This window comes from Sceloporus undulatus, chromosome 4 (genome assembly GCF_019175285.1).
Source record: "Sceloporus undulatus isolate JIND9_A2432 ecotype Alabama chromosome 4, SceUnd_v1.1, whole genome shotgun sequence".
Lineage (NCBI taxonomy): Eukaryota > Metazoa > Chordata > Lepidosauria > Squamata > Phrynosomatidae > Sceloporus > Sceloporus undulatus.
Genome location: NC_056525.1, coordinates 110992511 through 111017025, shown reverse-complemented (window position 1 = coordinate 111017025; position 24515 = coordinate 110992511). Strand labels below are relative to the sequence as shown.

The following is a 24515-nucleotide window of genomic DNA, read 5'->3' as shown; positions in this document are numbered from 1 at the left end:
ACACAAAAACCTACATAACCTAAAAGCTGTGGAAGTTGTGACTTTGTGAGACATTTAGCCTTCTCTGAGAGAGCTCCTGTGCCACACAAAAACCTACATAACCTAAAAGCTGTGGAAGTTGTGACTTTGTGAGACATTTAGCCTTCTCTGAGAGAGCTCTGGTGCCACACAAAAACTACGAATCCTAAAAGCTGTGGAAGCGGTGTCTTGGTGAGGCCTTTCTCCTTCTGTGTCAGAGAAGGGAGGGTCATCATGGGAGGCTGTGTGTTGTGTGCTTGTGTGTATTGTGTAACAAAGCTCTTGGTAACGCGGTTGCCAGTGGCGCTGGGGCTGCCTGGTAACGGGGCGGCTGGCCCTTTAAGCCGCCGGAGGGCGGGAAGAAGGAGGAGGAGGAGGAGGAGGAGAAGAAACCCCTGTGCTGCCTTCTCTCGCTTCTCCTTCTCCTCTGCTTCCAGCGCCACTCTCGGCCAGGCTGCCTTGAGCCCGCAGGGTCCTGCCGCTGCTGCTGCTGCTGCTGGCCCAGAGGCGTCCCATGCGGCTGGCGGAGGAGGCGGCGGCGGCGGAGGCGGAGGGGAAGGCGTCTCCCGGGGCGGGCGGCACTCAGAGTCAGGAGGGACATGCCTCGTCGTCGTCGCTCTGTTTGCTGCTGCTGCTGAGAGCGGCGCCCGGGCGGCGGAGGAGCCGCGAGAGCGAGAGGAGCCAGGGCTGCTGCTGCTGCTGCCCGCCGAGGAGTAAGAAGAAGCGCCGATGATGACCGCCGCGGAGACCTCCGCCGCCTCCTCTTCCCCGTCCCCCCGCGCCTCCACGCAGCTCCGCGCCCTCTTCAGGATGGAGCCCGCCCCGACCCTCGCTTCCGAGCAGCTGGGGGGCGCCTCCGAGCTCCTCAAAGGTCGGGCAGGGAGCGGGGGCCCTTCCCTTCCCAGACTTCAGCCCACTTCCTCAGATGCCGTTGCATATCATGATGATGATGATGATGATGATGATGGTGTGGAGAGAGGTCTTGTAGCACCTTTGAGGCTCACTGGAAGGAAGAAGGTGGAAGCATCAGCTTTCCTAGGCTTCACTCTACTTCCTCAGATGCCTCTGGAGTTTGGTCCCTAAAATGGACACCTTTTTAAATAAATAAAAAGATAATTTATTTAGTTATTATTTATTTGTTTGTTTGTTTTCAAAGTTAAAAAGTGTACGTTGTAAGCCTGAGGGCTTTAAAAAAAAGAAAAGAACCCAAACTAACTTTAATTAAAGTAATTAAAAGATTCTGACAGTGTAGTTAATTGCAAAAGTGTGACCTGGAGGTTTCTGTTTATGGAGCCTGAGAATGAATGTGAAGCTGGGGGGGGGAAATGGGCAGATGCTCTCCTAGCTTTCTATTTGGTGTAATCCATCCATCCATATCCGTGTGTGTGTATATCTGCACATATAGTTGGATTATGAAAGCATCTGAGGAAGTAGACAAGCCTAGGAAAGCTCATGCTGCCAGCTTCTTTCTTTCTTCCAGTGAGTCTCAGAGGTGCTATAAAATCTCCCTTGTTTGCCATGGACTTCCTCTGAGGCTGAGAGAGTGTGGCTTATCCCATGGCCACAAATCCTGCTCTCCAGAGTAATTTATATCATTTTTACTCCCAAGTCATGGCAGCCGTAAGGCTTGCAGTTTTCTTGGCAAGTTTTCTCCAGAGGGGTTTGCCTTTTGCCATCCTCTGAGGCTGAGAGAGTGTGGCTTAGACTAGGGCCACCCGCCCCCTCGGTTTGTATGGCTGAGCCAGGATTTGAACCCTGTTTTCCAGGGTCATAATTCAAGGCTATATCACAGGCAGAATTGGGATATTTTCGGGGGGAGGGGGGTCAACAGTAACCCCCTTTGAAGGGAGTCAAAGGTGGTGGGGATGGTTTATAGAGAGTTATGACCTGCGCCACTCTGGTGGAGTTAGGATTTGTTTGTTCTTGAGCCAATTGTAATAAATAAGTCAGCCCTTTTGATAAGCTATATAGAAAGCCAGTGTGGTATTGTGGTTTGAGTGCTGGTCTATGACTGGAGATCAGGGTTCAAATCCTGGCTTGGCTATAGTAAACCCACTGGGTGACCTTGGGCGAGCCACACTCTCTCAGCCTCAGGATGGCCATGGCACACCCCTCTCTGAAGAAAATTGCCAGGAAAATCCCTTAGTTTGGCTTTAGAGTCGCCGTAAGTCAGAAAAAACTTTAAGGCACACTGCAACAAACTAGGTGACTATTATTGCAAACACAGCTTTGCAATAAAGGGTTTTGCAATCAGTAGCGAATGCTAGTCTGGTTGAATTGTGAATTACAACGCATGCGGTTCCTTTCCTCTCAAAACAAACTTCTTCCCTTTTTTCCCCTTTTCAGACCGGCTATATTTTGCTACTTTACGGAACAGACCCAAAAGCACAGTGAACACCCACTATTTCTGTACAGACGAGGAGCTGGTTTATGAAAAGTAAGTCCAGATTTCTCCTTCCTTTGTTAATCTATTGCTTCCTGCAACTCTTTTTGCTTACTTTCATTTTCTTATTTGTAGTGTGTACTTGTATTTTCCCCCCTTCCTTTTCTGCCCAGTCAGTGATTTTTTCTTCTTTCTCTTTTACACACACACACACACACACAATAAAAGACCAAGTCATAAAATACTTGTTCATCATGCGTGGATGCAAGGTATATGTTTTATATATGCCTCATTTATAAAGCATCAGAACTTATCTTTGTCACTAGTTTGTTCATAAATAGAAAACTGCTGTTTTTCTGTCCACCACCCACCTTTCTTTATTTTTGTGAAATGGAACATATTGACAACTACGGTACTATAGTCTTTAAAAGAGACCTTCACTCCCATCACCTTTATCTCTCCTTTTTTTAAAGAAGAGGGAGGGGGGAAACCTGAGGATACCTGTGCTGAGTATAGTTACACAAGCCTTTTCCTTACATTTTTATGAAAGAGGAAACTATCAACCCTGCAGATCTGTGAAGTTACATGATAATTGCACTACACCGGCAGTTAAGTGCAGCATTTGGCATACAGTATAGTGGATTATTGCTGGATTATAGGAAGAGAGCCTCCATTAAGGCAGCTTCAAAATATCTTTTTTACTAAAATCACTTTATTAAACAGGTGTAAGATTTTTCTTGGTTAGTGGCCTGTGATTGCCCCAGTTCTTAAACTTTCTGAAGCGAAACAAGAAATACTAATATCAACAGAGAATAGCAAGATAGTTTGTAGTTACTTTGAGAAATTACTGTTGTTATTTTTCTTTTCCAGTACCCACTTAGACTGCAGCACTGCACATCCGTGCCATGCAGTTCCTTTTTCCAAGTGCTTTATAGCCATGGCATCTTGGCACTGGAGGGCCCTACTTAGTATTCAAGATCTAGGACAAACTGGGGGGAGGGATTTGCTGTAAAGTTGTTGCTAATAATACTAATGCTATAATAGTTTGAGTGTAGTTGGCTGGACATCAGCAGTGTAATCACATGTAAATAAAATTGGGAAAGGAGAGTTTTTTAGTGGAGGAAGCCTCATAGTCCACTAGACTATTTTGTACTCTTAAAAGCAAAACTCTTTGAACCACTTTCATCTGAGTAATAATTTTTGGCTTTCCGTGAAGTTTACAGTACAATACATCCTACTCAGAAGCAGATTGAAGTGTGGTCAGTTGGACTTAATCCCAAACAGGAGTATACAGGATTGCAGGTTCAGTAGTGACTGATGGTGGATTCTGTCCTAAACATTCTGGACCAGACATAGTGAATTAAGAGTTTTTTATTTACAAGTGTTATTCTCTGGGCCCTTGGTATCCACTGGGGTTTGGTTCCAGGACCCCCCCCCCCCGGTGGATGACAAAATCCATGGATGGTCAAGTATACAATGGCATAGTACAATGGTGTCCCTTATGTAAAAAGGCAAAATCACGGCTAGTTTTTTGGAATTTGTATGCATATTTTAATATTTTAAAGCCATGGATGGTTGAATCTGCAGTCGAAGAATCTGTGGAAATGGAGGATTGGCTGTGTTTAAAAGATTAGCTTGCAGCTGTGCTGTAGTATAGTCTGTTAAGGTGCTTTTGTATTAATGATCCTACATACCTTGATCATACCTTTTCTTTCTGTCGAACCACTCTGTGAAATAGCTTGAATTTGTTTAGCTTGCTGACAGTGATTAATCAAATGTTCATACGAAGAATGGTGATATACCATTTGTAAACTGTGGTATCCTTAGTAGCTTCAGGGCCATGTTGACCATTTACAACTGAGACATCCGACTTATATTCTAAAACCGTGTTGGCAAACCCATGGCATGCTCACCTGTACTGGCGGCCCGGTCCGCCAGAGCATGGCACCCATCAGTGGAAGGGGTGGAGCTCGTGCATGTGGCCCAGCTCCTTGTCTCGGCCCAGTTTGCCCCAGGACAATTGCCTCACTCCTCTCGGGCTCCCTCCCTCTCCTGGTGGCTGGTCCTTCTCAGTACCTGGGAGTGGGAAAGTGCTGAGGCCATCCCTCCTACTCTGTCTCCCTGGCCCATGACCTTTGCTCCCCCTGCCGCCCAATAGCCCCCATGGCGTAGCCTGGGCTGGAGAGGGTCCTGCTGCTGGTACTGCTGCAGCTGGTTCTGATGGCCTGCTGGTGCTTCTCTTCTGCCTCCGCCATGACTCCTTGGGCCCTCCGGAAACCCTCTGCTTCAAGATGAGGTGGAGACAGCCAAGAGAATATCCTCTCTCAGTTAGGCACCGGCAGGGCAGGAAAGGGGAGCCCCCTTCACCCCCCTCCCGCCTTTTCCTCCTGGAGGACTTTTCTAGGGCTCCATGGGGTCTTGGCTGTCGGGGGGCCTCCAAGTCCCCACCAAGTGGTGGCAGTCCCAATTCAGAGAACAAGCCCTGTTAGTCTGGATTGGAATATCAGTATGCACAGGGTGTTCTATGGAGGACATTTGAGAAAAATGTAGAACATAATCAAATAAACACTAAAAAAAACCCTACTCCTATAGATTATGCTTCTTAGTCATGCTAAAAATGGAAGATATTCAAGGAAAATGAAGGACCTGACCAAATAAAAGCTAAAACACTCCTAGAAATGTCAATTCATGCTTCTTAGGCATGCTCAAAATGGAAAACATTACAAAAGAAATGCAGAAAAACATTTCTGTAAATATAAATCTATGCTTTTTAGCCATGGTCAAAATGGAGGGCATTCAAGAAAAGCTCGGGACATGACAAAATGAAAGCTAAAAATATCCATATATACCAGTAAATGTAAATTCATGTTTCTTAGCCATGCTCAAAATGGGGTATGTTCCAGAAAAATGGATGACATGAAAACATAAAAGCTAAAAACAGTCAGAAACATAAATTCAGTTCATCAGGTTAATTTACATCCATATTAAATATTGTTGTTGTGCCTTCAAGTTTTCAAGATTTGTTCAGATGGGATATTTGCCATTGCCATCATTTTTTTAAATATAATTTTTATTAAGTTTAAAAAACATATATCAATCAAATTCATTTATACCATCAACACAGACAATACAATGCAATAAAATACAACATAATACAATACAATATAAAACAGTACAATATATCACAATACAAATAACACTTCGCATCATTCATAACTTCCTGACTGCAAGATTAGAATTTAGATTTACCTTAATTACTATCTTGATTATCTATTTAATATAGTTATTGTAGTTCTAAGAAAAAGGAGAAAATATACCAATCCTTTCCTATATTATACAAAATTATAATTACTGTCTTGTAATTTCTTTTAATTGTATCAGCCCTGGAATCTGCTTTAATTAAACAAATCCTTTTTAGGAGGTTTTGTAATCTAGATGTCTTTACTTGCCTAACCAGAGCTCTAAATTCAGTCATATTTCTTTCTCTAGACAAATAAGTTGTTTCCAAATAAACCCACTAATCTAATTCCGTTCCTAGTGTTTTCTTGGCAAGTTTTTCAGAGGAGATTTGCCATTGCCATCGTTTGAGGCTGAGAGAGTGTGACTTTTCCAAGGTCACCCAGTGGGTTTCACGGCTGAGCTGGGAATCAAACCCAGGTATCCAGAGTCATAGTCCAACACACAAATCATTAAACCATGCTGGTTCTCACTCAGCTGTATTTTTCTGATGAACATTAAAATGGCTTGTTGGCTTGCAATATACTTCTAGAACTGAACAAGACATAGACTTAAAATTGTATTTTACTAGCCACAAATCCTTGACTGAATCTAAATTTAAATTATCCCTTTCGTTTATCCATTGTGCTGAAATTAAGGGGGAAAGCCCATTCAACATTTGCATTGTGTCCTCAAGCAGTCCACTGTCTAACACGGTTGCTGTGCTTCTCAGAAACAAACACACCCTGAGCTCTGGGTGCGAGGCTTTGCTGCTGCTGCTGCTGCTCCAAGAAAAACAGGAATTGCCCAGGAGGGATTCCAAAAGGTCCCCCATTTTGAGTATGGTTGAGAAGCATGGATTTATATCTATATGGGTGTTTTTAGCTCAGGGTGACCAGACATGGTCCCCCTCCTTTTCAAGACTTATCCTCCATTTCAACCTCCTGTCCAGGAGGGATTCCAAAAAGTCCTCCATGTTGAGCAGGGCTGAGAAGGATGGATTTAATATTTATATGAGTGGCTTTTGTGACACCTGGTGCAAGAACACCATTGAGTTGGGGCATTTGGTCTCTAAAAGGTTCGGCATCACTATTCTAGAAATACATGAAGATGCCCACACTGCTCTATGACAGTTTACATTCATTATGGCTAGTGTAACCAAATGTAGCGAGCCAGTGTGGTATAGTGTTTTGAGCATTGGATATGAGAGAGCAGGGTTTCTTGGGCAAGTAGCACTCTCTTAGCCTCAGAGGAAGGCAAAGCCAAACCCCCTCTGAGCAGATTCTACCAAGAAAACCCTGTGATGGGATCTCCATAAATCAGAAAATACTTGAAGGCACACAAGCAAAAATCTAATATACTGTAAAAGGTTACTAGGTTTACATCATTAGCAGGACAGAGTGGGTATGTGCTGAGTCATAAGGGATGTTAAGCATCACTAATTGGATGGAAACATGGGTGACACCATATTTCCTGAAGCAAGGAGTAGGAGAAGTGTGTGCAGAAGGCAGAAAGTAACACAGGAATAGACATGATACCTGGACGGTTGTCTAAGGTTTCCCAAAGGATTAGTCCTATAAATAGAACAGCAGAGACATGATGGTAATCAAAGCTCGGTCCTTTGAACATTCGTCATATAATTTCAGTTTTTATTGGTGGATCTCTTGTTTCCTTGATAGTGCTAGTAAATGAACATTGCAGTTCACATAATAATTCTGTGATGTGGAAGAGGTAATATAAAAATTTTGTGTTGCTAAAAATGCATTATTTCACAAAATTAATAACTAACATAATAATCATTTATTACAATGCATCCCTTGACAGAGGTGGACCGGAAAGACTATTTGCCAGCCAATCCCCCCTTGAAATCCCTTTACTCTGGAGGGTTGTGGGACCCTGAGTACAGAGAAGGACTTGGTGCTCAGAACTGCAGAAGGAGGAGTAATAACTAAAGATTGCCCCACTTCCTGCTGATTGAAACATCCTGAATAGGATGTTCCCACTGCTGGGTTGAAACCCTGGAACAAAGCCTATGTTAACAGGTTTTGAGTGCCTTTCTTGTTTTTTCTTTAAAATGGTAAACAATGAAAGGGAAGTGTGTGCTACCAAATCTCACATCTAAAAATATTTATGAGTATTTCAATAAAAATATTTTCCAAAGTTTTGGATGTGTTTGTGTATAATATTTACCCAGTTAAGTATTTCAGTTGAAAACATTTGGCTATTTGGAAAAATAAATTGAATGTAGCAATGGTGGTGGTATATTCACGGGTTACCCTCAGTTTTTAGTGTGCATAGGATTACAGCCTTAAACTGGAATCCTGTGCATTTTGATTAAGGAGTAAAAGTCATTTAACCCAATAGAATTTACTTCAGAAAAATACATACACAGGATTCATGCAGAAAACTGTTCTCCATAGCCAACCATATCTGTTAAAAAGAACCTGTTCTCTTTTGTACAGCACTGAGCATAACATCAAGCTCTCTTTCAGAGTTTATTTTTAACATTTATTCTACAGTGGGATTCCCTTGACAAGTATTTTTAGCCTTTCTTTTGTGATCTGAACATTGCAAAGAGATTGCCTTCCACACATGTATGGTTCTCCCTTCAGACAGATTATTATATACTGTCACCTAGCCAAAGAGAAGAAAGGCAAATATGCTGTATAGCTCTGTTAAAACAAGCATACAAACATACCTGGAGAAGTGGAGTTATGAGAGGCCCAAGAATACAGTCAAACGTTTGGGTAGAGAATTCATACATGAGAGTGAAAGGTTGGAGGTCCCATCATAGTTCTGTTAGCCAAACCATGCATCCTTGCATTAGGGTATACAGGTGCTACTATAACAACACTTCATTTTATTTATATATACGTGTGTTTAGAAAAGTATTGTATTGAAAATGAAAGCTGTCCAAATTGAGATTTTATACTGCTTTTGGGCTGCATGGTTGCAACACCATTTAGTTTTCTTTGAACTTAACACTAGTTATTTATTTTAAAGTGTGTCAATAATCACTTCCAGAATCCTGCCAAAAGCAGTATGAAATAAAAATGGCATAATTAATGTACCATTATATTGTTAAGTGTACAGAGAAAAGGGTCTGAGGGAGGGATAATGGAAATACTGCCATGTTCATCACCTCCTCAGTTCTGATTAATTGCTTACGAACTTTGTGACACAAGCTCTTGGAATTGAAGCTTTGTGGGTATTGACAAAAATAAAATATACAAAGCATATTGATGTTGCCAGTTCTGCCTCCTCAAGCAGTTTGGCCCTGCTTCTTCACTTGTTTAAAAGACATTAGTTCTCTTAAATCATTCTTCTGCCTAAATCATTCTTAAGACTTTAATGAGTGAGACAGCTTGAATGTTACATTAAGAGAATACAGTAACCCAAGAATATCCAGCTTGGCTGATGATCCATTGACTGAACTTTTCAAAATTTCAAAAACTGACTAAGACATAATCCTGTTCTTTCCAACCCACTTTCCTTGAGCTCTTTTGTATAACATCAATTATGCTACTTAAACCACCAGGAAGACTCCAAAAATGCTTTTCTCAGTCATAGAAAGATTTTGTCTTTGTTATCTGGCCAGAAAATGCAGCTTAAAAACCTGCAGCTTTTAATTGTACTGTAATGATAGCAGTTTATGTAGTGATCAAAACTTAAGAAATATTCTAAGTAACTCCAAATAACCTGTGTTGTACAACTAGTTTCCTAGTTCTGAAACAACAGCGGAAACTGTTCTTTGAACTTGGCCATTGTAGAATTATAGCATCAGGATGGATTCCAGAGATAATGCTGTCCAATTCTGACATAAGTACCAAAATTATACAGTACTGCAGTTCTGATTGTTAACAAGTATGCTCTCACTTTGCAGTGTTTTTCTTACATCATATGAATTGATTATAAGAAAGAGTGAAGATCCCAAAGTGTACACTTAAAAAACTTCATATTGAAAGTGAAAAAAGAGAAGAAAAGCCAAAGTTGGTTTTGAAGGAGCTTGCTTCTCAAGACAGGATCTGCATGTGTTGTCATGTAGGTTGTTCTGTCATTGGTAGAATCTCCTCTTTGCCCTTTGGATTCTTTCTATTTCATTGGTTTACTTTAACTTCCACACATTTTCTTGCTTTGCTATAATTGGAGTGAAGTTGTTCAATTTCTCTTTTGAAGATGGGCCTTAGTGGGTTTCCTTACGTTCAGCTGGGACAGGAATGTCTAGGCGGTGCTTGAAGGGGTGCTCTGGCCTTTTTGTTTTGTTGCTTGTAAAGCAAGGGGGGGGGGAGTCACATATGGAATGGGTCAATCCCTCCACACCACACCAGTGTATTGACAGTACACTGGACATTGGAAGTGACATTGAGAGCACATCTACACTGTAGAAGTAATGCAGTTTGACGTCACTTTAGTGCTGTAATTCCATCCTATGACATTTTGGGCTTGTAGTTTTACAAGGTCTTTAGCCTCCTCTGCCAAAGAATGCTGGTACATCACAAAACTACAAATCCTAGGATTCTGTATGATGGAGCCATGGCAGTTTAAAGTGGTGTCAAACTGAATTATTTCTACCGTGTAGATGCACCCTGAATCATGTCTGATTGCTTTTTAGTCAGATATGACCAATTTTAAAAGTTGGGTTGGAAGCAAGCCACTGCATTTATAGGCAGTTGGGGTGTGTTTGGGGTAGTTGGAGGGGGAAATGCCTGAAAACCATCCCCCAAGATGTTGAGGGCTTTTGGGAAGTGCCAGAAAACTTCATGAGCTGCAAAAATTGGTTTCAGGGACCACAATGCATCCAATAGGCTGCAATTTCCCCAACTCTGTTGTAAAAAGCACTAGCTTTCATTATCTTTCCAAGGTTGACCTAGGATTTTTGAAGCTTTTGTTTAATTAAAAAGTGCTCCCTTTTGGTTTCAAAACACTAGGGAGCCAGAGAGAGTTTCAACCACCAGTGCTTTATTTTTATCCAAACTCTTCTATTTTTATTTTTACCCTTTTTAAGCCTGTGCACAGTACTTCATTTATTAATCTAAGTCTACTCTTCATTGCCAGTAATGTGTATCTGTGATAGACGTGCAACCCAAAAAAATCTTTTTTGGAGACCTTGGTGTTCCCCAGCAAGTCCCCAGATACTTTTCTCCTTTTTTAAAAAAGGAATATTTTTGACCCTCCAGTGCTGGAGAAATCTTCAGAATTTGTCAAATCATTCTAAATTCAGTGATCTCATCCCAACTGGAATCAAGAAGACAGCAGAAGGAACAGGCAAAGAACTGAACACTTACCCATCTTTCACTCTTTTCTTATCCTCACAATTGTTACAAGCCAGCTCTAGAAGCTTCAACTCTTGATTCTGAATTTGAATTTGGCCAAAATTATACAGAGCAAATCAACCTGGAGAAAGTTGAAACCCCCAATTTATTACTACATTCAGACTTACACTTTTGCCTTGATCAGTCTCAAGATCACTGTACAGAGTGGATACTACCAGATCTTCTGATGAGCTCTTCTCCAGATTTCATCCCAAGAAAAACTGGGTCAGGTTCTGTGAGGAGACTTTTCAGTGGGAGCACTGATGCGCTTCAATTTTCTTCTCAGAAAGGTACATACATACAAACACCTTCCTGCTGTGTTTTTGAAGGCAGGTTAAGACTGTAGCCCTATGTAAGAAGTCTCGCCCTTCATTAGCTGTGCCTGTCATTGTGTTAAAAATATTTAGAAGTAAATGATTTGCTGTTCCATGTTTTGTTGTTTTCTGTTTCATACTGTTGTTCTTACCACTGATGGATGTTTTACTGTATTGAAAGTTGTCACTCATGTTAAATTCTTGTATAGTGATATAAAATTGATATGAAAATTGCTAGATACTTTTTTTAAAAAGTCTCTAAAATCATTGTAACTTCTGCTATCCTGCTGCATATTTTCAAGATGAATTTCAGATCCAAGCAATTTTCTGCACATGAAGAAAAAATATTTTGTGACTAGAATTTGATAATGGAAACTTTACAGGTCTATGTTTAACTTTGTCCCATATTTCCTGTTAGCGTAACTGCCTTTTTGGTAGCAGGACTGCTTCGATAACGTGGGCTCCAGTTTGTACTGTAGCTGCCGTGTCTCGATGCCAGCTATAGCAGCTCTTTACAATAGCTGTGCCAAATCCAATTAAATATTTTATGTTTAAACATCAGAACCTGCCATGCCAAGAAAAATGAATGAGCTTGTATATTGCCAAATGGAAATAAAAAGCTGAAGAGTCCAGCTGTTATGTTTTAAGGCTAACCTATTGACAATTATTCTTATGTTAAGTTGGAAGCTATCTTTAATATGTCTATGCCCTGGAAAAGATTGTTTTTTCTTTCATCTTAACATTATAATAGAGAGGTTGGAAAATAAAGCTGAAAAAACAATTGGTAGATACGGGCTGACTTGGACATGTAACTAATTAATGAGTTGGGAACTAGTAATTGCCTTATTCTTCAAGAAGAATGCTAGCTCTTGTTCTGTCCTTTGCAAGGAAAGCTAGGCTTGGCATATCACACTCGACTGCTTAATGCACAATAGGCGTTCATTTGGCCAACACATTTCTCTAGTTGGTCTATGTCTGTTTCAGTTTGAGATAACTCATAATTGCCTTAACTCTTTGGTCCTCACCATGAAAATGTTCTCTCCTTGCTCTTCTAAATTTTCTCAGTTACATTTGGCTTCTAGTCGCTGGATTCAATATTTTATCATAGACTCTCTAAATAAATAACAGAGGATCATATAACATATACCAACTAACAGAGGGTCACATCATATGACATATACCATTATCAATAGGACGTTTGGGATTAATTTCCTATTAAGTTATGTTGCCACAGACCAAGTATCTGCTTTTCAAGTAGAGACCTAATTTGGGCCTCTGAGACTCATAGGCTCCATACAGACAGACCAAAATAAAGCTTCTTTGGGTCACTTTGGAGGTATGCTGTTTAAATGATGCATGCATCCTAAGAGTCTAGAAGCTGCGCACCAGTCCTTAGGACTGGATCCTGGCTTTGGTGCGGCTTCCAGACTCTTAGTATGCATGCATTATTTAAACATCATAACTCCAAAGTGACCCAAAGTAGCTTTATTTTGGCCTGTCTGTATTGGGACCATATGTACCAATAACATTTTTAGACAAGCCTCACTTACATTATCATTGAATGTGCCTCTGTTTTTGAACTTAAATGGAAAACTACAACTTAACCATACCTTTTAACACCACATTATGTGGAGTTGCTGCTCCACAAAATAACAATAAGATCTTTGTGTTAAAAAACACCTGATGGAATTAATAAATAGACTATTGATTTACACCCTCAGTTACGTAGAGTGCATGTTAAGCTTCTAAAACAGGGCTTAAACGTTTTAATAATGTGTATGCCAAATCAGTTCAGGTTTTGTAAGGAAAATGAATTCTCATAATTTCTGAATTACTCTACTTAAGTCATTTCCATATGATCAGCCTCATGTATTTTCTACAAATAAAGTTGATTGGCTCCCCATTTGACTGGACTTGGAGAAGGCCTGTTAAACTTAGTTGGTCTTCAGATATGGCTAATATGTAACCCAATTGATTTCAGTAGGTTTATTTAGATTAAATCTCTTCAGTACATTACAGCTGTAAGACTGTCACCTTACATTGTCTGAAAATATTTTGTAGGTAGGAGATCACTGGTTATTTTGACAATAACTTCTGAAGTTTTAATGCTGCCCCACAGTTGTCACAACCTTACCTTTGATGTCAAAACCAAGCTCCTGTCCCCCTAGAAACAACATCTGTTAAATATTTTCCCATCCCTCCTTTCCTGTTAATAGTACACTGTGATTATCTGGTGTGCAACCTCATATTGTAGCCTACCACCATGGCTGGCACAGGACCTCCTGCTTGCACCTGAGCAAACTGGTTGGTGCCCTCTAATCCAGCAGCATGGTGCCAATGCAGTAATAGATTTAAAAGAACTTCAAAGGCAAGGACTGTGTCATGCCTGCCAGAGCCCATAGCAACTGTCGCCTTCTCCATCAAACAAGGTAAAGCTAGCAACCTGCTTAGCAACTATGCCAGGAAACTATCAATCAAAACACCTCATTGTCCTGTCTTTGTTGCTGATAATACCTGGTTTGCATGTTAGCCTAGGTCTTTATCACAGTGTTAAAAGAATGTTATTCATTTTGGTCTTGCTCCTTTTGATAATACTTTGTTGTTGTTGTTGTTGCGTGCCTCCAAGTCATGTTTGACTTATAGCAACCCTAAGGCTAACCTATCATAGGGTTTTCTTGGCATGTTTCTTCAGAGGGGATGTGCCATTGCCATCCTGTGAGGGTGAGAGAGTGTGACTTGCCCAAGGTCACCCCTCCCCTTTTGGGAGGGGATCTGAACCTGGATCTCTAGTCGTAGTCCAGTGCTCAAACCACTACACCATGTTGGCTCATTGATAATACTATCCTGGTTTTAACTGTGTTTAAGATATTGTATATTAACACACAGTATAGTAGCTCCAAGGCATAAATACCTTAAAGGTACCAGATTCTGACTGATCTTGGAAGCTAAGCAGAGTCAGCCCTGGTTATTACTTGGGTGGAAAACTTCCAAATGATACCAGGTACTGTAGCATACATTTCAGAGGAAGGAACTGGTGAAAGTACCTCTGAGTATCCTTTGCTTAAGAAAACCCAATGAAATTTGTGGGGATGTGTCAACAGATGATTTAAGGGCCTTTACAAGCAGCCAAAATAAAGGCTGATGTCGGTCACAGTTGGAGGTTTGTTTTCAAATATGGTCATGCCGTCCTAAGAGTGCGAGAAGCTCGGCACCAAGCCACGCTCGAGTTAGGGCTGGGCTGTGGTGGTGCGAACTTCTTGGGACTCTGTAGGACAGCATGCATCATTGAAACACCAGCCTCCACTGGTGACTCGAAGCATGCTTTTATGTTTGGCTTGTCTGTGCAGCCGAAGGTTTGCATGTTTGAGATGCACACATGAGCTCCAATAAACACTGGGAACTATCACAGATGACGTGATTTGCTTGTTTTCTAAACACTAGTTTCGTTCACGGCCCACCCAAGCGTAACCTTTTGTAGGATAGGAGACTTGGCGATCGGAGTGACGTAACATCTAATTGTGATACATAATTATGCTGGCAATATGAGAAAGAAGAGTTGAGGTTTTGGAAACCACTGATTGGAGCGCTTCTGTCTTTCCAGCTCTTACCACCCCACATTGAGTTCCTTAATCCCCGCAGCAAAAACATCTCACACCATATACGTGGTTGTTTGTTGCAGCAACCACTGGTTGAAAGGGAAAGGAACTGCTCAAAGATGTAGGAAACTAGCGTCTGAGCTTCTGGTAGAAAGCTGGTTCCTAACTGCGAGCCACCCTAACAAGGCCAGACCGAGCTTTTAAAAAGACACCCTTCCTACTCATGCCCCATTCCTCATAATTTTCGCATATGCTATAGCGTAGCGTGCTTAGAAGTGCAGATTGTTGAGTGAATACTGTGGTAATTAATAAGGGGGCACGCAGGCTAGCGAGGATATCAGACAAATTAAAAGATCTAAAGCGGGCATGGCGACAATGATTCCCGATCAGCTCTTTGCCACAGACATGAGTGAGGCACCATGAGCCCTTCAAGCCATTGCACTCCAGTTTGAAATATGTTGTGTAAAATGATGGTGGTGGCAAGCTGAAGGACGTGGCCCGTCGCTGTTTGGTCATCAGATAATGTGCACCGACCAGTTTGGCAATGGTGAGGGAAGCAGATGCGTGGGGCAGTTGCGATCACAGATGAGCAATGACTCAGAAGTTTGGGTCTGCGACGCCCGACGTGCCCCATCTCCTCGCAGCAACAGGAATACACGGAACAGTACCAGGAGAGGGCAGTGAACTCCAGCAAATGGCAAAGGATCATGCCCGTTGGGTCTCGCCTTGTGCGGAGAGATCTGGCAATAGAGGGCGACTTTGAACAATTGTGTGGAATGGAGGTCCTGCAACGAGTGTATCATACTAAGCGAGGTTGTTGTGCGTGCGTGTAGTGCCTTAGGCCCGGTAATTCAGCTTGCTGGGCTGGGAAACGCAAGACGGCCCCAGGGGGAGTTCAGTCGTTTCTGGTGTTGGCCGGCCACATGGAAATACCCAAGCTGAAAGCTGCTGCCTAACGCTGGGTCCACACGGCGATCCGGTCGGGTTCGGGCGGGGCAGGGTTGGCACTGGCGGAAGGGAACTGCATCCACGGGTTAAAGGGGGCGCAAAGAGGACTGGAGCTGAAGAGGACCATTTTGGAACGACGATGCTCGTGTGGGTGAGGTCATATGACAAGGGTAGGGAGAAGTATCCTGTCGCCATGGCGTATCTGCTTGGCCGTTTGAGGGATTTTAGAGAAGCGGTTTGTAATTTATTTTATTGTTGTGGTTTGAATAGCAATTGTAAAACAAGCTTCAGCGATGGTAAGCTTGAGAAGCATTTTGGAAGTGTGGAGACATGCCACACTCGGTGAGTGGTAGCATGGATCGGTACACTGTCTGTGTGTTTGTCGTTGGGTTTTGTTGGGGCGTTCGTTGTGTGAATGGAATGGTACGTGTCTGGTGAATGCAAACAAAGAGAAAGTGATGGAGAAATTTTCAAAACAGAGCAAGAACAAGAACAATAACTACCAGACCTACCCGACCCGCCTGGTCCTGGTAACTGTATCGTGTGGTTGAAGTTGGTCAGCAGTCTACCTGTGACTCAGATCTGGTCTGCAGCCTTGGCTAGTGGTGGCAGCAGGGTTTGCAAGAACCTGTTTTTGTGCCTATAGTACCTTGGAATTACAGCCGCAGAGTCAGAGAGAGCTTTGTGCAATGGGCTATTGTAATATGGTCCATTCTGAGTTCTGACAGGGGCGAGCCCGGGGGGATTTTGTGGCGTCTGTATAGGCTCATAATAGTGATGGATAGGGTGCTTCTGTTTTGTAAGGGAGGCTTGGGCTTGTCAAAGTAGCCGTGCAAAAATAGGCGGTGTGTGCTAGTTCTTCAAAGGTGCTTAGAGAGTACAAGGCATTTGACCATTGGGTCTAGTATTGTCTTTAGTTTGAGGTGCGAGGTTTGTGGACCGGTGAACTGTGGTATGTGAGATGATGTCGAGTTTTGCTGCAACGTAAACACGAAATGTAAAGGAGAATTTGATATGTCTCTCAATATGAATAGTGTAAGGTTTCTTTTTAAACAAACTTGTGTTTTTAAAAAAATATTGGATTCAGATAAGAACCATTATAAGATAATAACAGAATTTTGAATGTGGGAACTGAATTTAGACATTCTGCCAGAATAGAAGAACTGAAAATAGATCCTCTGTGACCAGAAAAACTATGAGTGGCAGCTATAGGATGGATTGTACTGAAATGTTCAGAAAACTGGTTAGGGAAAAAAGACAAATTGAAATCAGAATGATAGAAAGATAAAGTTGCCTAGTTAAAACAGATACTGAACTAAAGGAACCTTTGGCTCTAAAGTTGGCAGTTTGTTATCCGTGATCCTGAGGAAACGTAAAAGTAAGTATGAAGGTAGAAATGATTATGCCTTGTTCTTTGCCCCAGTAACTGTTACATCAGTATAATGCCCTACTTGTGGTGATGTGTTTCCTGTATTGTTGGTGTTTGTGGGTGCTTCCTCGTCATTTTTTACTTATGGTGACCTAAAGGCAAACGTTATCATAGGGTTTTCTTGGCAAGTTTCCTCAGAGGGAGTTTGCCATTGGTCATTCTTTGATTGGGGAGAGAATTGAAGTGCGTCCAAGACCCCAGGTGGGTTTTTATGCTGGAAGGGGGGAAATTGAACTCGGATTCCAGAGTTTGTAATCCAATACACAAACTCATACCAAGCTGACATAGTAACCAATACGTAGTGTGATCAGATTGTCTTTTCTATAAACCTTACCCCGTGCCATTAGCATCCTGCAGCTCTTAAATTCCACAGTTCATGACTAGACCTTACATAGGTGGTCCTTGCAAAAGCAGTGTTTCCCCCACACAGCAGATGGTCCCTTGGTTTTGCAATAACCCGTTTCGTACTGGCTCTTCTCTTATAGATCCCCAAGCTTTCCCTGAGATAGAAGGCCCTCCGAACAGCAGATGGATGGGATTTATGGAAAAGATGGTTGACTGGTAACTGCTCAAGCGTACTTGCAGGAAAGTGCCATGAAATGTTACAAGGCTGAATTTAATTTTTTGGCTGTCACTCTGCACTAGGCTTGTGTATAGAGTAAGGAAGTGAACAATCTTGACCACCCACTTTCCTGGGGGAAGTCACTTAGGGAAATGGAATTTGAACCTTGGCTTTGAGCCATCTCTGTGTAATCCTTACAGAATTAAGCAGAAGTAAGTATATATTATTGATTAGATGTGAGCAGCTGCGAGTCCTTAGATATCTCAAATGTAGTTAGAAAAATAATGGCCCATAAAACAGGCCAAAATAAAGCTGCTTCGGGGGTCACTTGGGAGGTATGCTGTTTAAATGAGCATGCGCGTCCTAAGACGCCGGAAGCTGTGCCAAAGCCACGATCCAATCCTAAGGACTGGACGCACTTGGCCGCACTTCGCTGCCGTCTTATGACACAAGCATCATTTAAACAGCATACTCCAAAGTGATCCGAAGCAGCTTTAATTTGGTCTGTCTGTATGGGGGCCAATGTTTTTCCAAAAGGCTGGGGTTAGTTACAATATAATCATGGCAACGAGTGAGCTTATTTAACATGTTGGCCTAGCCACACTTTCTGATGCATTGTACCACAACTTTCATTTATGAGACTGAATCGTTTCAAAGAGCAGGTGCTTGAACGTTGGGTGGCGCTCCTCATGAAGATTCTCTCTCCTGTCTCAGAAACAGGAGCAAACTGTATATGTGAGCATTCTGCAAACAAGTAATGATGCTGATAAAATATAACAGCATCTGAATATGTTAACTGTTCAAAACAGAATGCTTCCGTTAACCCTCCTTGGTTAAGCAATTAAATGTACACTGTACTGCTTTGTTATAGCTGCTTTTTTACTGATGATGGATAGTTAACAACTACTACTGTCAGAATGTATTTAATTTTGTACTTTACGTCCTATTGTGAACGGCTTGTCTTGTTTGTGGCATAAATGTTAGCACAATTCTAGTACAATTAGTGCCAAGAATAAATCCTGTTAGGTAGGCAGCTGGTTAGTTTTAGAACTAAAACTAAGGAAGGCAGGGAGTTTAATGGGAAATACGGATCTCTTTCTGTGAGCCTATCCACCAAATTTGCTGTAAAATATCCCACCAAGAGGAAAACCAATTAGTAGAGTACGATGCTATGTTTTGAAATTTAATTGTATTAATTAATCGTTTGTATTGATATGACGCTAGTGTTTTATTAATAGTATTTGATTGTATGTTTTTGCTGGAATAAGTTTGTTTGTTGTAAGCATCGCCATCGATGCACAGGAAGAAGCAGGAAGAAAATAAAAAATATTTTAATTGTAATCTGAAACATCAAGAGAACATTGCTTTCTTCAAGCCATAGTGCAAAAGGAGAGTTCGTCCTATCCGGATTCCCTCATATTACAGTTTCAATCCATTTTTGGTTGTTGATCAGGTAGGCCTTTTAGTCATGTCAGATTTTACAAGCGAGCGCCCCATAAGGGTGAACCTATCGAGTAGACTGGGCAGATTTGTTCAGAGAAGACGTGCCATTGCCTTTCGAAGATTTGAATAAATGCAACTTGCCCAAGGTGGTCTCTGTGATTGAGTGGAATATCATCCCTGGTCTTTTCATAAATCATAGTCCTCAGGGTCAAAAAAACCTAAGTTATCTCTCTATCTAGTGTTACTACGTAGACAAGCCACACAAGGATTGGAAGGTGCGGGTGGGTTGCAAGTTGTGCATAAAGTGCATTGGATTGCCGTTGGACAGGTCATACATGCTGACATGCACTTACCAAAAAACTCATAGTCTTGGGTGATGACAAATGAAATATTTCTTATTTAGGATATCAGACATTAATTTGGTTCAATTGTCTTCCTGATGCCGCACCAATGGAAAAGAGGCAGGTTTTTACTGGTGTACTTAAATGTTGCCATAAATGCTCATGTTCTGTTTTGAACATGTGTCACTATCATGCGCCTTTGAATCAGGTGGCAATTCTAGGGGAGCCATGTGTGGCCAGTTACCCCATGGAAGAAAGAAGAAAAATCGCTCCAGCTGCACCCCAGCAATGCATAGTCATGATCACTCAAAAAAGAGTATGAAAATAATCTTGCTTTCATACAGCAGTCCGATCAATATTATACCCAGAATAAATAAAATATTTAATTTCTTACATTAATAGTGAGCCAGTGCAGCGTAGTTTTGAGGAGTTGGGACTAGAGAGCCGGGAGACCAGGGTTCGAATCCTGGACCCTGGTCATATAACCTACTGGGTAGCCTTGGGCAAGTCACAGGCGTTCTGCGTCGAGCCTCAGAGGGATGGTACTGGCAACGCCCTCTATAGAAAGGTGTGCCAAGAAGAACATGTGATTGAAGGTCTCCTTAGGGTCACTGCTTAATGAAACTACTTGAGAGGCCACAACAACAGTGTAATAGTAATAGTGTGATTTATTTGAATGGAAGTGATCTTCTGGGCTCCAACACCCCCCAAAGTACTCCACCCTGATTAGCTTTTCAGTGAGTATTTCTCTTTAAATTTGTTTCCAGGGGAGAGTTGAAAAAAAGTCATTTATTAACTGACCTAAACACACAGGCAGGACGTATATCTCTGAGAATCAGTTAACGTCTACAGCGTGTGTATGGCTTTCAAACGCTCCAAACGACTTCATAGGCCATGGAGCCAGAAAAGTGTGAGAAAAATGGAAAAACCAAACATTTGGTCAGGGTGTAGCTGCAAGGTGTGCATGAAACTCTCCCAAGAATGGAGATTGCAAACTGAACGAATCACTGATAGATGTGGAATATCAGATTACACCTAGCAGACATTTGAAACAAGAGGAATGGTTCACTCCATTTCGGAGGACACAAAGCAAGGCTGCAACTAAGTAAGTGCCCGTTGCTTGTGGTGTAAAACAGTTTCCAGGACAATACAGAGGCAGAGATAGAGAGAAAAACATAGTCCAATATGAAGAAAGCTGAGATTAAATTTTAGGTGGGTGGGGGTTATGAAATTTTGCTGCTTTTAGATTTTGTGGCTTAGTGTAATCCATTTCGTGACTTTTCAGACTCATTGCTAGAAGTGGCTAGTCTTGTGCCCCAAATGAGTGCACAATGTTTTTTTGGTCCGTGCAGTATACTGTGATGTGTGAAAAATATGCAGCAAAACAGCAATACTCATTTGGAAAATATATACAAGAAATGTGTACACACAGAAAAAGTGCAATATAGCAGATGATATAATAGGACAGGGACAGAAAGGTGGGATTTGAAGAAACACCAAAATATGCATTAAGCATTTTCACTGTCTCTAGTTGGTGTACTGAGGTTAAAAAAACGGTGTCAGCTTGCGTGACTATTTAGACCCGAACATCTTATGAAAGACTCTCCCTTCATCCCAATTGCTATTGGGTCTTGGCCTCAGAGGAAGAAAGAACAGGCAGTACTGGCGTGGATATCCCCTCCGTGGATGTGACTTCTTTGTCGCTCCCCTTGTGTTTGTCATGTTTAATTGTAACCGGAGGGCAGGCAACGAACTGTCAAAATAAACATTGGTAAGATGCTCTGAGGGGCCTTTTCCATGCGGAAAGCAGGATATGAATACCTAAACAAAAGTGCGTAGAGTGGAGAAAACCCGGGGGAGCGCCCTCGTGCTGTCCTGATATGGTGGCAGAATTTTGTTTGCTCTGGCGAGATAGCATAATTGTCGTTGGGTTTTTATATTTGCTTTGGAAAATACAGCATTGTTCAATAAAACCTATCATCCCTGAGTTATGGAGAGCTCAAAAGCGTACATTTCTGTAGCATTTTAGGGCCCATTCACACTCAGAAATACAACAACTGTGGAGACCAGGGTTGGATCCCCAGCTCGGCACATGGAAACCCACTGTTGACCTGTGGGCAGTCACATACCATTCAGCCTTAGAGAAAGCAATGGCAAACCTCCGTCTGAAAAAATCTTGCCCCAAAAAAACCTGTGATAGATGCATCAAGAGTCGGAAAAAGAAAGCGTGAGGCAAAGGAAATAGCAAAAGCAAGTACAAGTATTCTATATACTTACAGTGAACTACACTAGACAGTCCCTAAGGCGAGGCACATAACATCAACAAATAAAGTATGCCTACCTATGGATTTTTTGTTATTCACATGACTAACGTTGTTTTGTTATTGGAAAATGATCCACTTGATTTTAAGTAGTGTGGGCCACTCATGTGTGGATGCGCCTCACAGGGGGGGGCCCTGCAGTTCGTGGCCGTCCCTGTTTCACCGCAAAGAATAAAAGTTTACCTTGGGGCATCTAGTAGGTGGTGGCGTTAGGACCGTTTGGATAAAGAGGCTTCTGTCTCCTTGTCCAATTCCTCGCATGGAAACAGAATCCTGGTGAATCGGGTGGGGAATGGAGTAAAGATCTTATAGGTGGGATTGTGGGAGTCTGGAGAAGAGTTTTCTTATTCGCCGAATATGTCGCAAGCAGGAATGAGATGGCGTACAGCTGAGCAAGTACTGGCGAATGGGGGTAGAGGACCAGGGATTGAAAGCCAGAGGGAGGGGGGTCCAAGACGTGCCGATTCTGTCTAATCGGCTCGTTGTATTAAGAGAGGAGGGGTGGGTAGGTTACCGTTTTCAGGAAAGGTTCAGAGAAGTGCGGAGACAAACACTGCGTGGATACAACCGACTATCTTGTCCCTGAGAGTTGGATGTTGGCCGTGCAAGATCTGTACTATTTAGCCGTCAACGCTCCCTGCCGAGGGAGAACGAATAAAACGCAGTTTCAATCAACCCTCTCATCTTCTCACACCACAAGAGTGCGGGGAAAAAGGCCGTCCTCTGAAGCAGTAAAGATAAATAAAGCTACAAGGTGAGGGGGTGTTTTGTGCAGGAAAATGATATCAGGATAAAGGGATACAGTAGGGCGTCTGGGTATCAACGTAGGTGGGGTTAATGCTTGGCCATGTCCAAGAAACAGGAGGACAACAAGCCGCGCCCGGCAAGAACCCTGATAGGCAAAATCTGCTGGGTGCGAGTTACAAATGCACCATTGAGTGCAAAGAGTGTGAGGGAGCAGAGTATACGAATGCGAATCGAGTAATAGTAGAGCCTGTCTGATGTTGCCAGACCTTTGGAAACGCAATGTTCATAAGGGATATGAAGCAGAAGCCAGGTAACTTGTAGTTAACACGTTAGAATTGAGTAAAGTGTTTAATGGAGTGACATCAACAAGAAAGGCAATAGCCCGGAGCGTAAGAAGTCTAGACGGCAGGGTTCCTAGCAAGGTTAGGGCAGACACCGAAAGTGGGTAGCCTAGGAGGGGGAACTTCACACTGTTAAAAAGCATTGGGGACGAGTAAATGAGCTGGGCTTTGGGTGGTCATGTAAAATGTTGTTCCCCTAGGGAGGACGCCTTAATGTTTGCCCGGTATTATTTACTCTCGATCCAATTGAAGAATAACATTAATAAATTCTCCTTGGCGCCTGCTTTGTGCGCGAAAGTCTCCTTGCTTTTCCCAATAATGTAATAATAACATCTATCTACCTAATATGTCTAAATAAAAATGAAATAAATAGTGTTATAGTGATAGAAATTTCAAAATGGGACAGTAAATCTATAGAACAAATTGCTAGTTTGGAGAGCCAACAGGCGTAGGTTTGTTTGGCCAAATTTAGTGTAGACTACACAAAGAAAAGGAATACAACAAGAGAACACATCTGTAAAGTGTCGCTATTCGCACTTTAACTGCTCTGGACTTGTCCGTCCTGGCATTCTGGGATTTGAAGGAACTTTAGAAAGGGGCCGTAATTTCTAGCATAGTTCAGAGCCAGCGCTCGCTCTTCCTCTTTAGTAGCCTCACTGAAAAACTACAAATATGCAATAAGGAGGGCAGTGAGAGCATATTAAAGTGTAGCAATAGCAGACCAGTTTAAGGTGTAGTGGCAAGTCAAATCATGCTCTGAAGAATCCACCAAGGATGTCGAGAGGGGGAGAGAAGGGGGAGAGAGTGTCAGTCATCCGGGGGGAAATCTGAGATCCAAAAAACGAGTCGATCATATCACACACCAGGCAGAGGAAGCAGCCATAAGAAACCGAGGCTAGCATTGTGGTTGCCTTAGAAACAATGGTCCACAGGAGAGACAACTGTGTGTCACATTCAGGCCTAGCGAAAGAAGTGCAGAAGGCAACTCTCAGGAAAGATCTCCTCCTGTGAAAGAATCGTGTCAAAACAAAAAACGGCCTGTAGAGTCATCTTAGGCCACATGAGTTGGAAATGGACTTGAAACAGGCAGGGAGGGAAAACAAATTGAGCTCGAATAAACAACAACAAGCTAATGTAGGAGAGGTACCATATAAGTGAGATAGAATTTTTGCAGCAAGCAAAACCAACACAGAGTGGTTTAAGGTGGCAGAAGAAGGCAAAGGAAAACGAGAAGGGAGACGCGAACCCGGGAGACAGGATTTCTACATTCGACGAAGGTATGGATAGCGCAGCAAATCAGACGAAACTCAGAACCTAACGCAGTGAGGCCATGAAGTCCTAGATACTTTATATCGGGCATATTGGGGAAAAGCCGGGAGGGAGAGGGAAGTCGAATGTTAAAACAGCGAAAATTAACCAGAAAGTGTGCAAAAAAAGTTAGCCGGGATTAAATTAACAGATATTGGTAGATAGATTTGGGTGTGTTGGATGGCTGGGGGAGTGATGAGATGGGTAGAGAGAATTCTATCAATATTCGTATCCAT

General features: G+C 42.2%; 1 protein-coding gene across 1 annotated transcript in view; it reads left to right on the top strand.

Annotated features, from left to right (window-relative positions):
• The first annotated feature begins 397 nt into the window (after positions 1 to 397).
• Positions 398 to 24515, top strand: part of CDC14A (cell division cycle 14A) — a 123682-nt gene continuing 99564 nt past the window's right edge. Inside the window, exons 1-5 of the mRNA XM_042463036.1 lie at positions 398 to 889; positions 2365 to 2455; positions 7457 to 7502; positions 16760 to 16784; positions 21818 to 21822. Coding sequence (XP_042318970.1) covers positions 748 to 889; positions 2365 to 2455; positions 7457 to 7502; positions 16760 to 16784; positions 21818 to 21822 — 309 coding nt within the window. The 5' untranslated portion in view covers positions 398 to 747. The remainder of the gene's footprint in view (positions 890 to 2364; positions 2456 to 7456; positions 7503 to 16759; positions 16785 to 21817; positions 21823 to 24515) is intronic.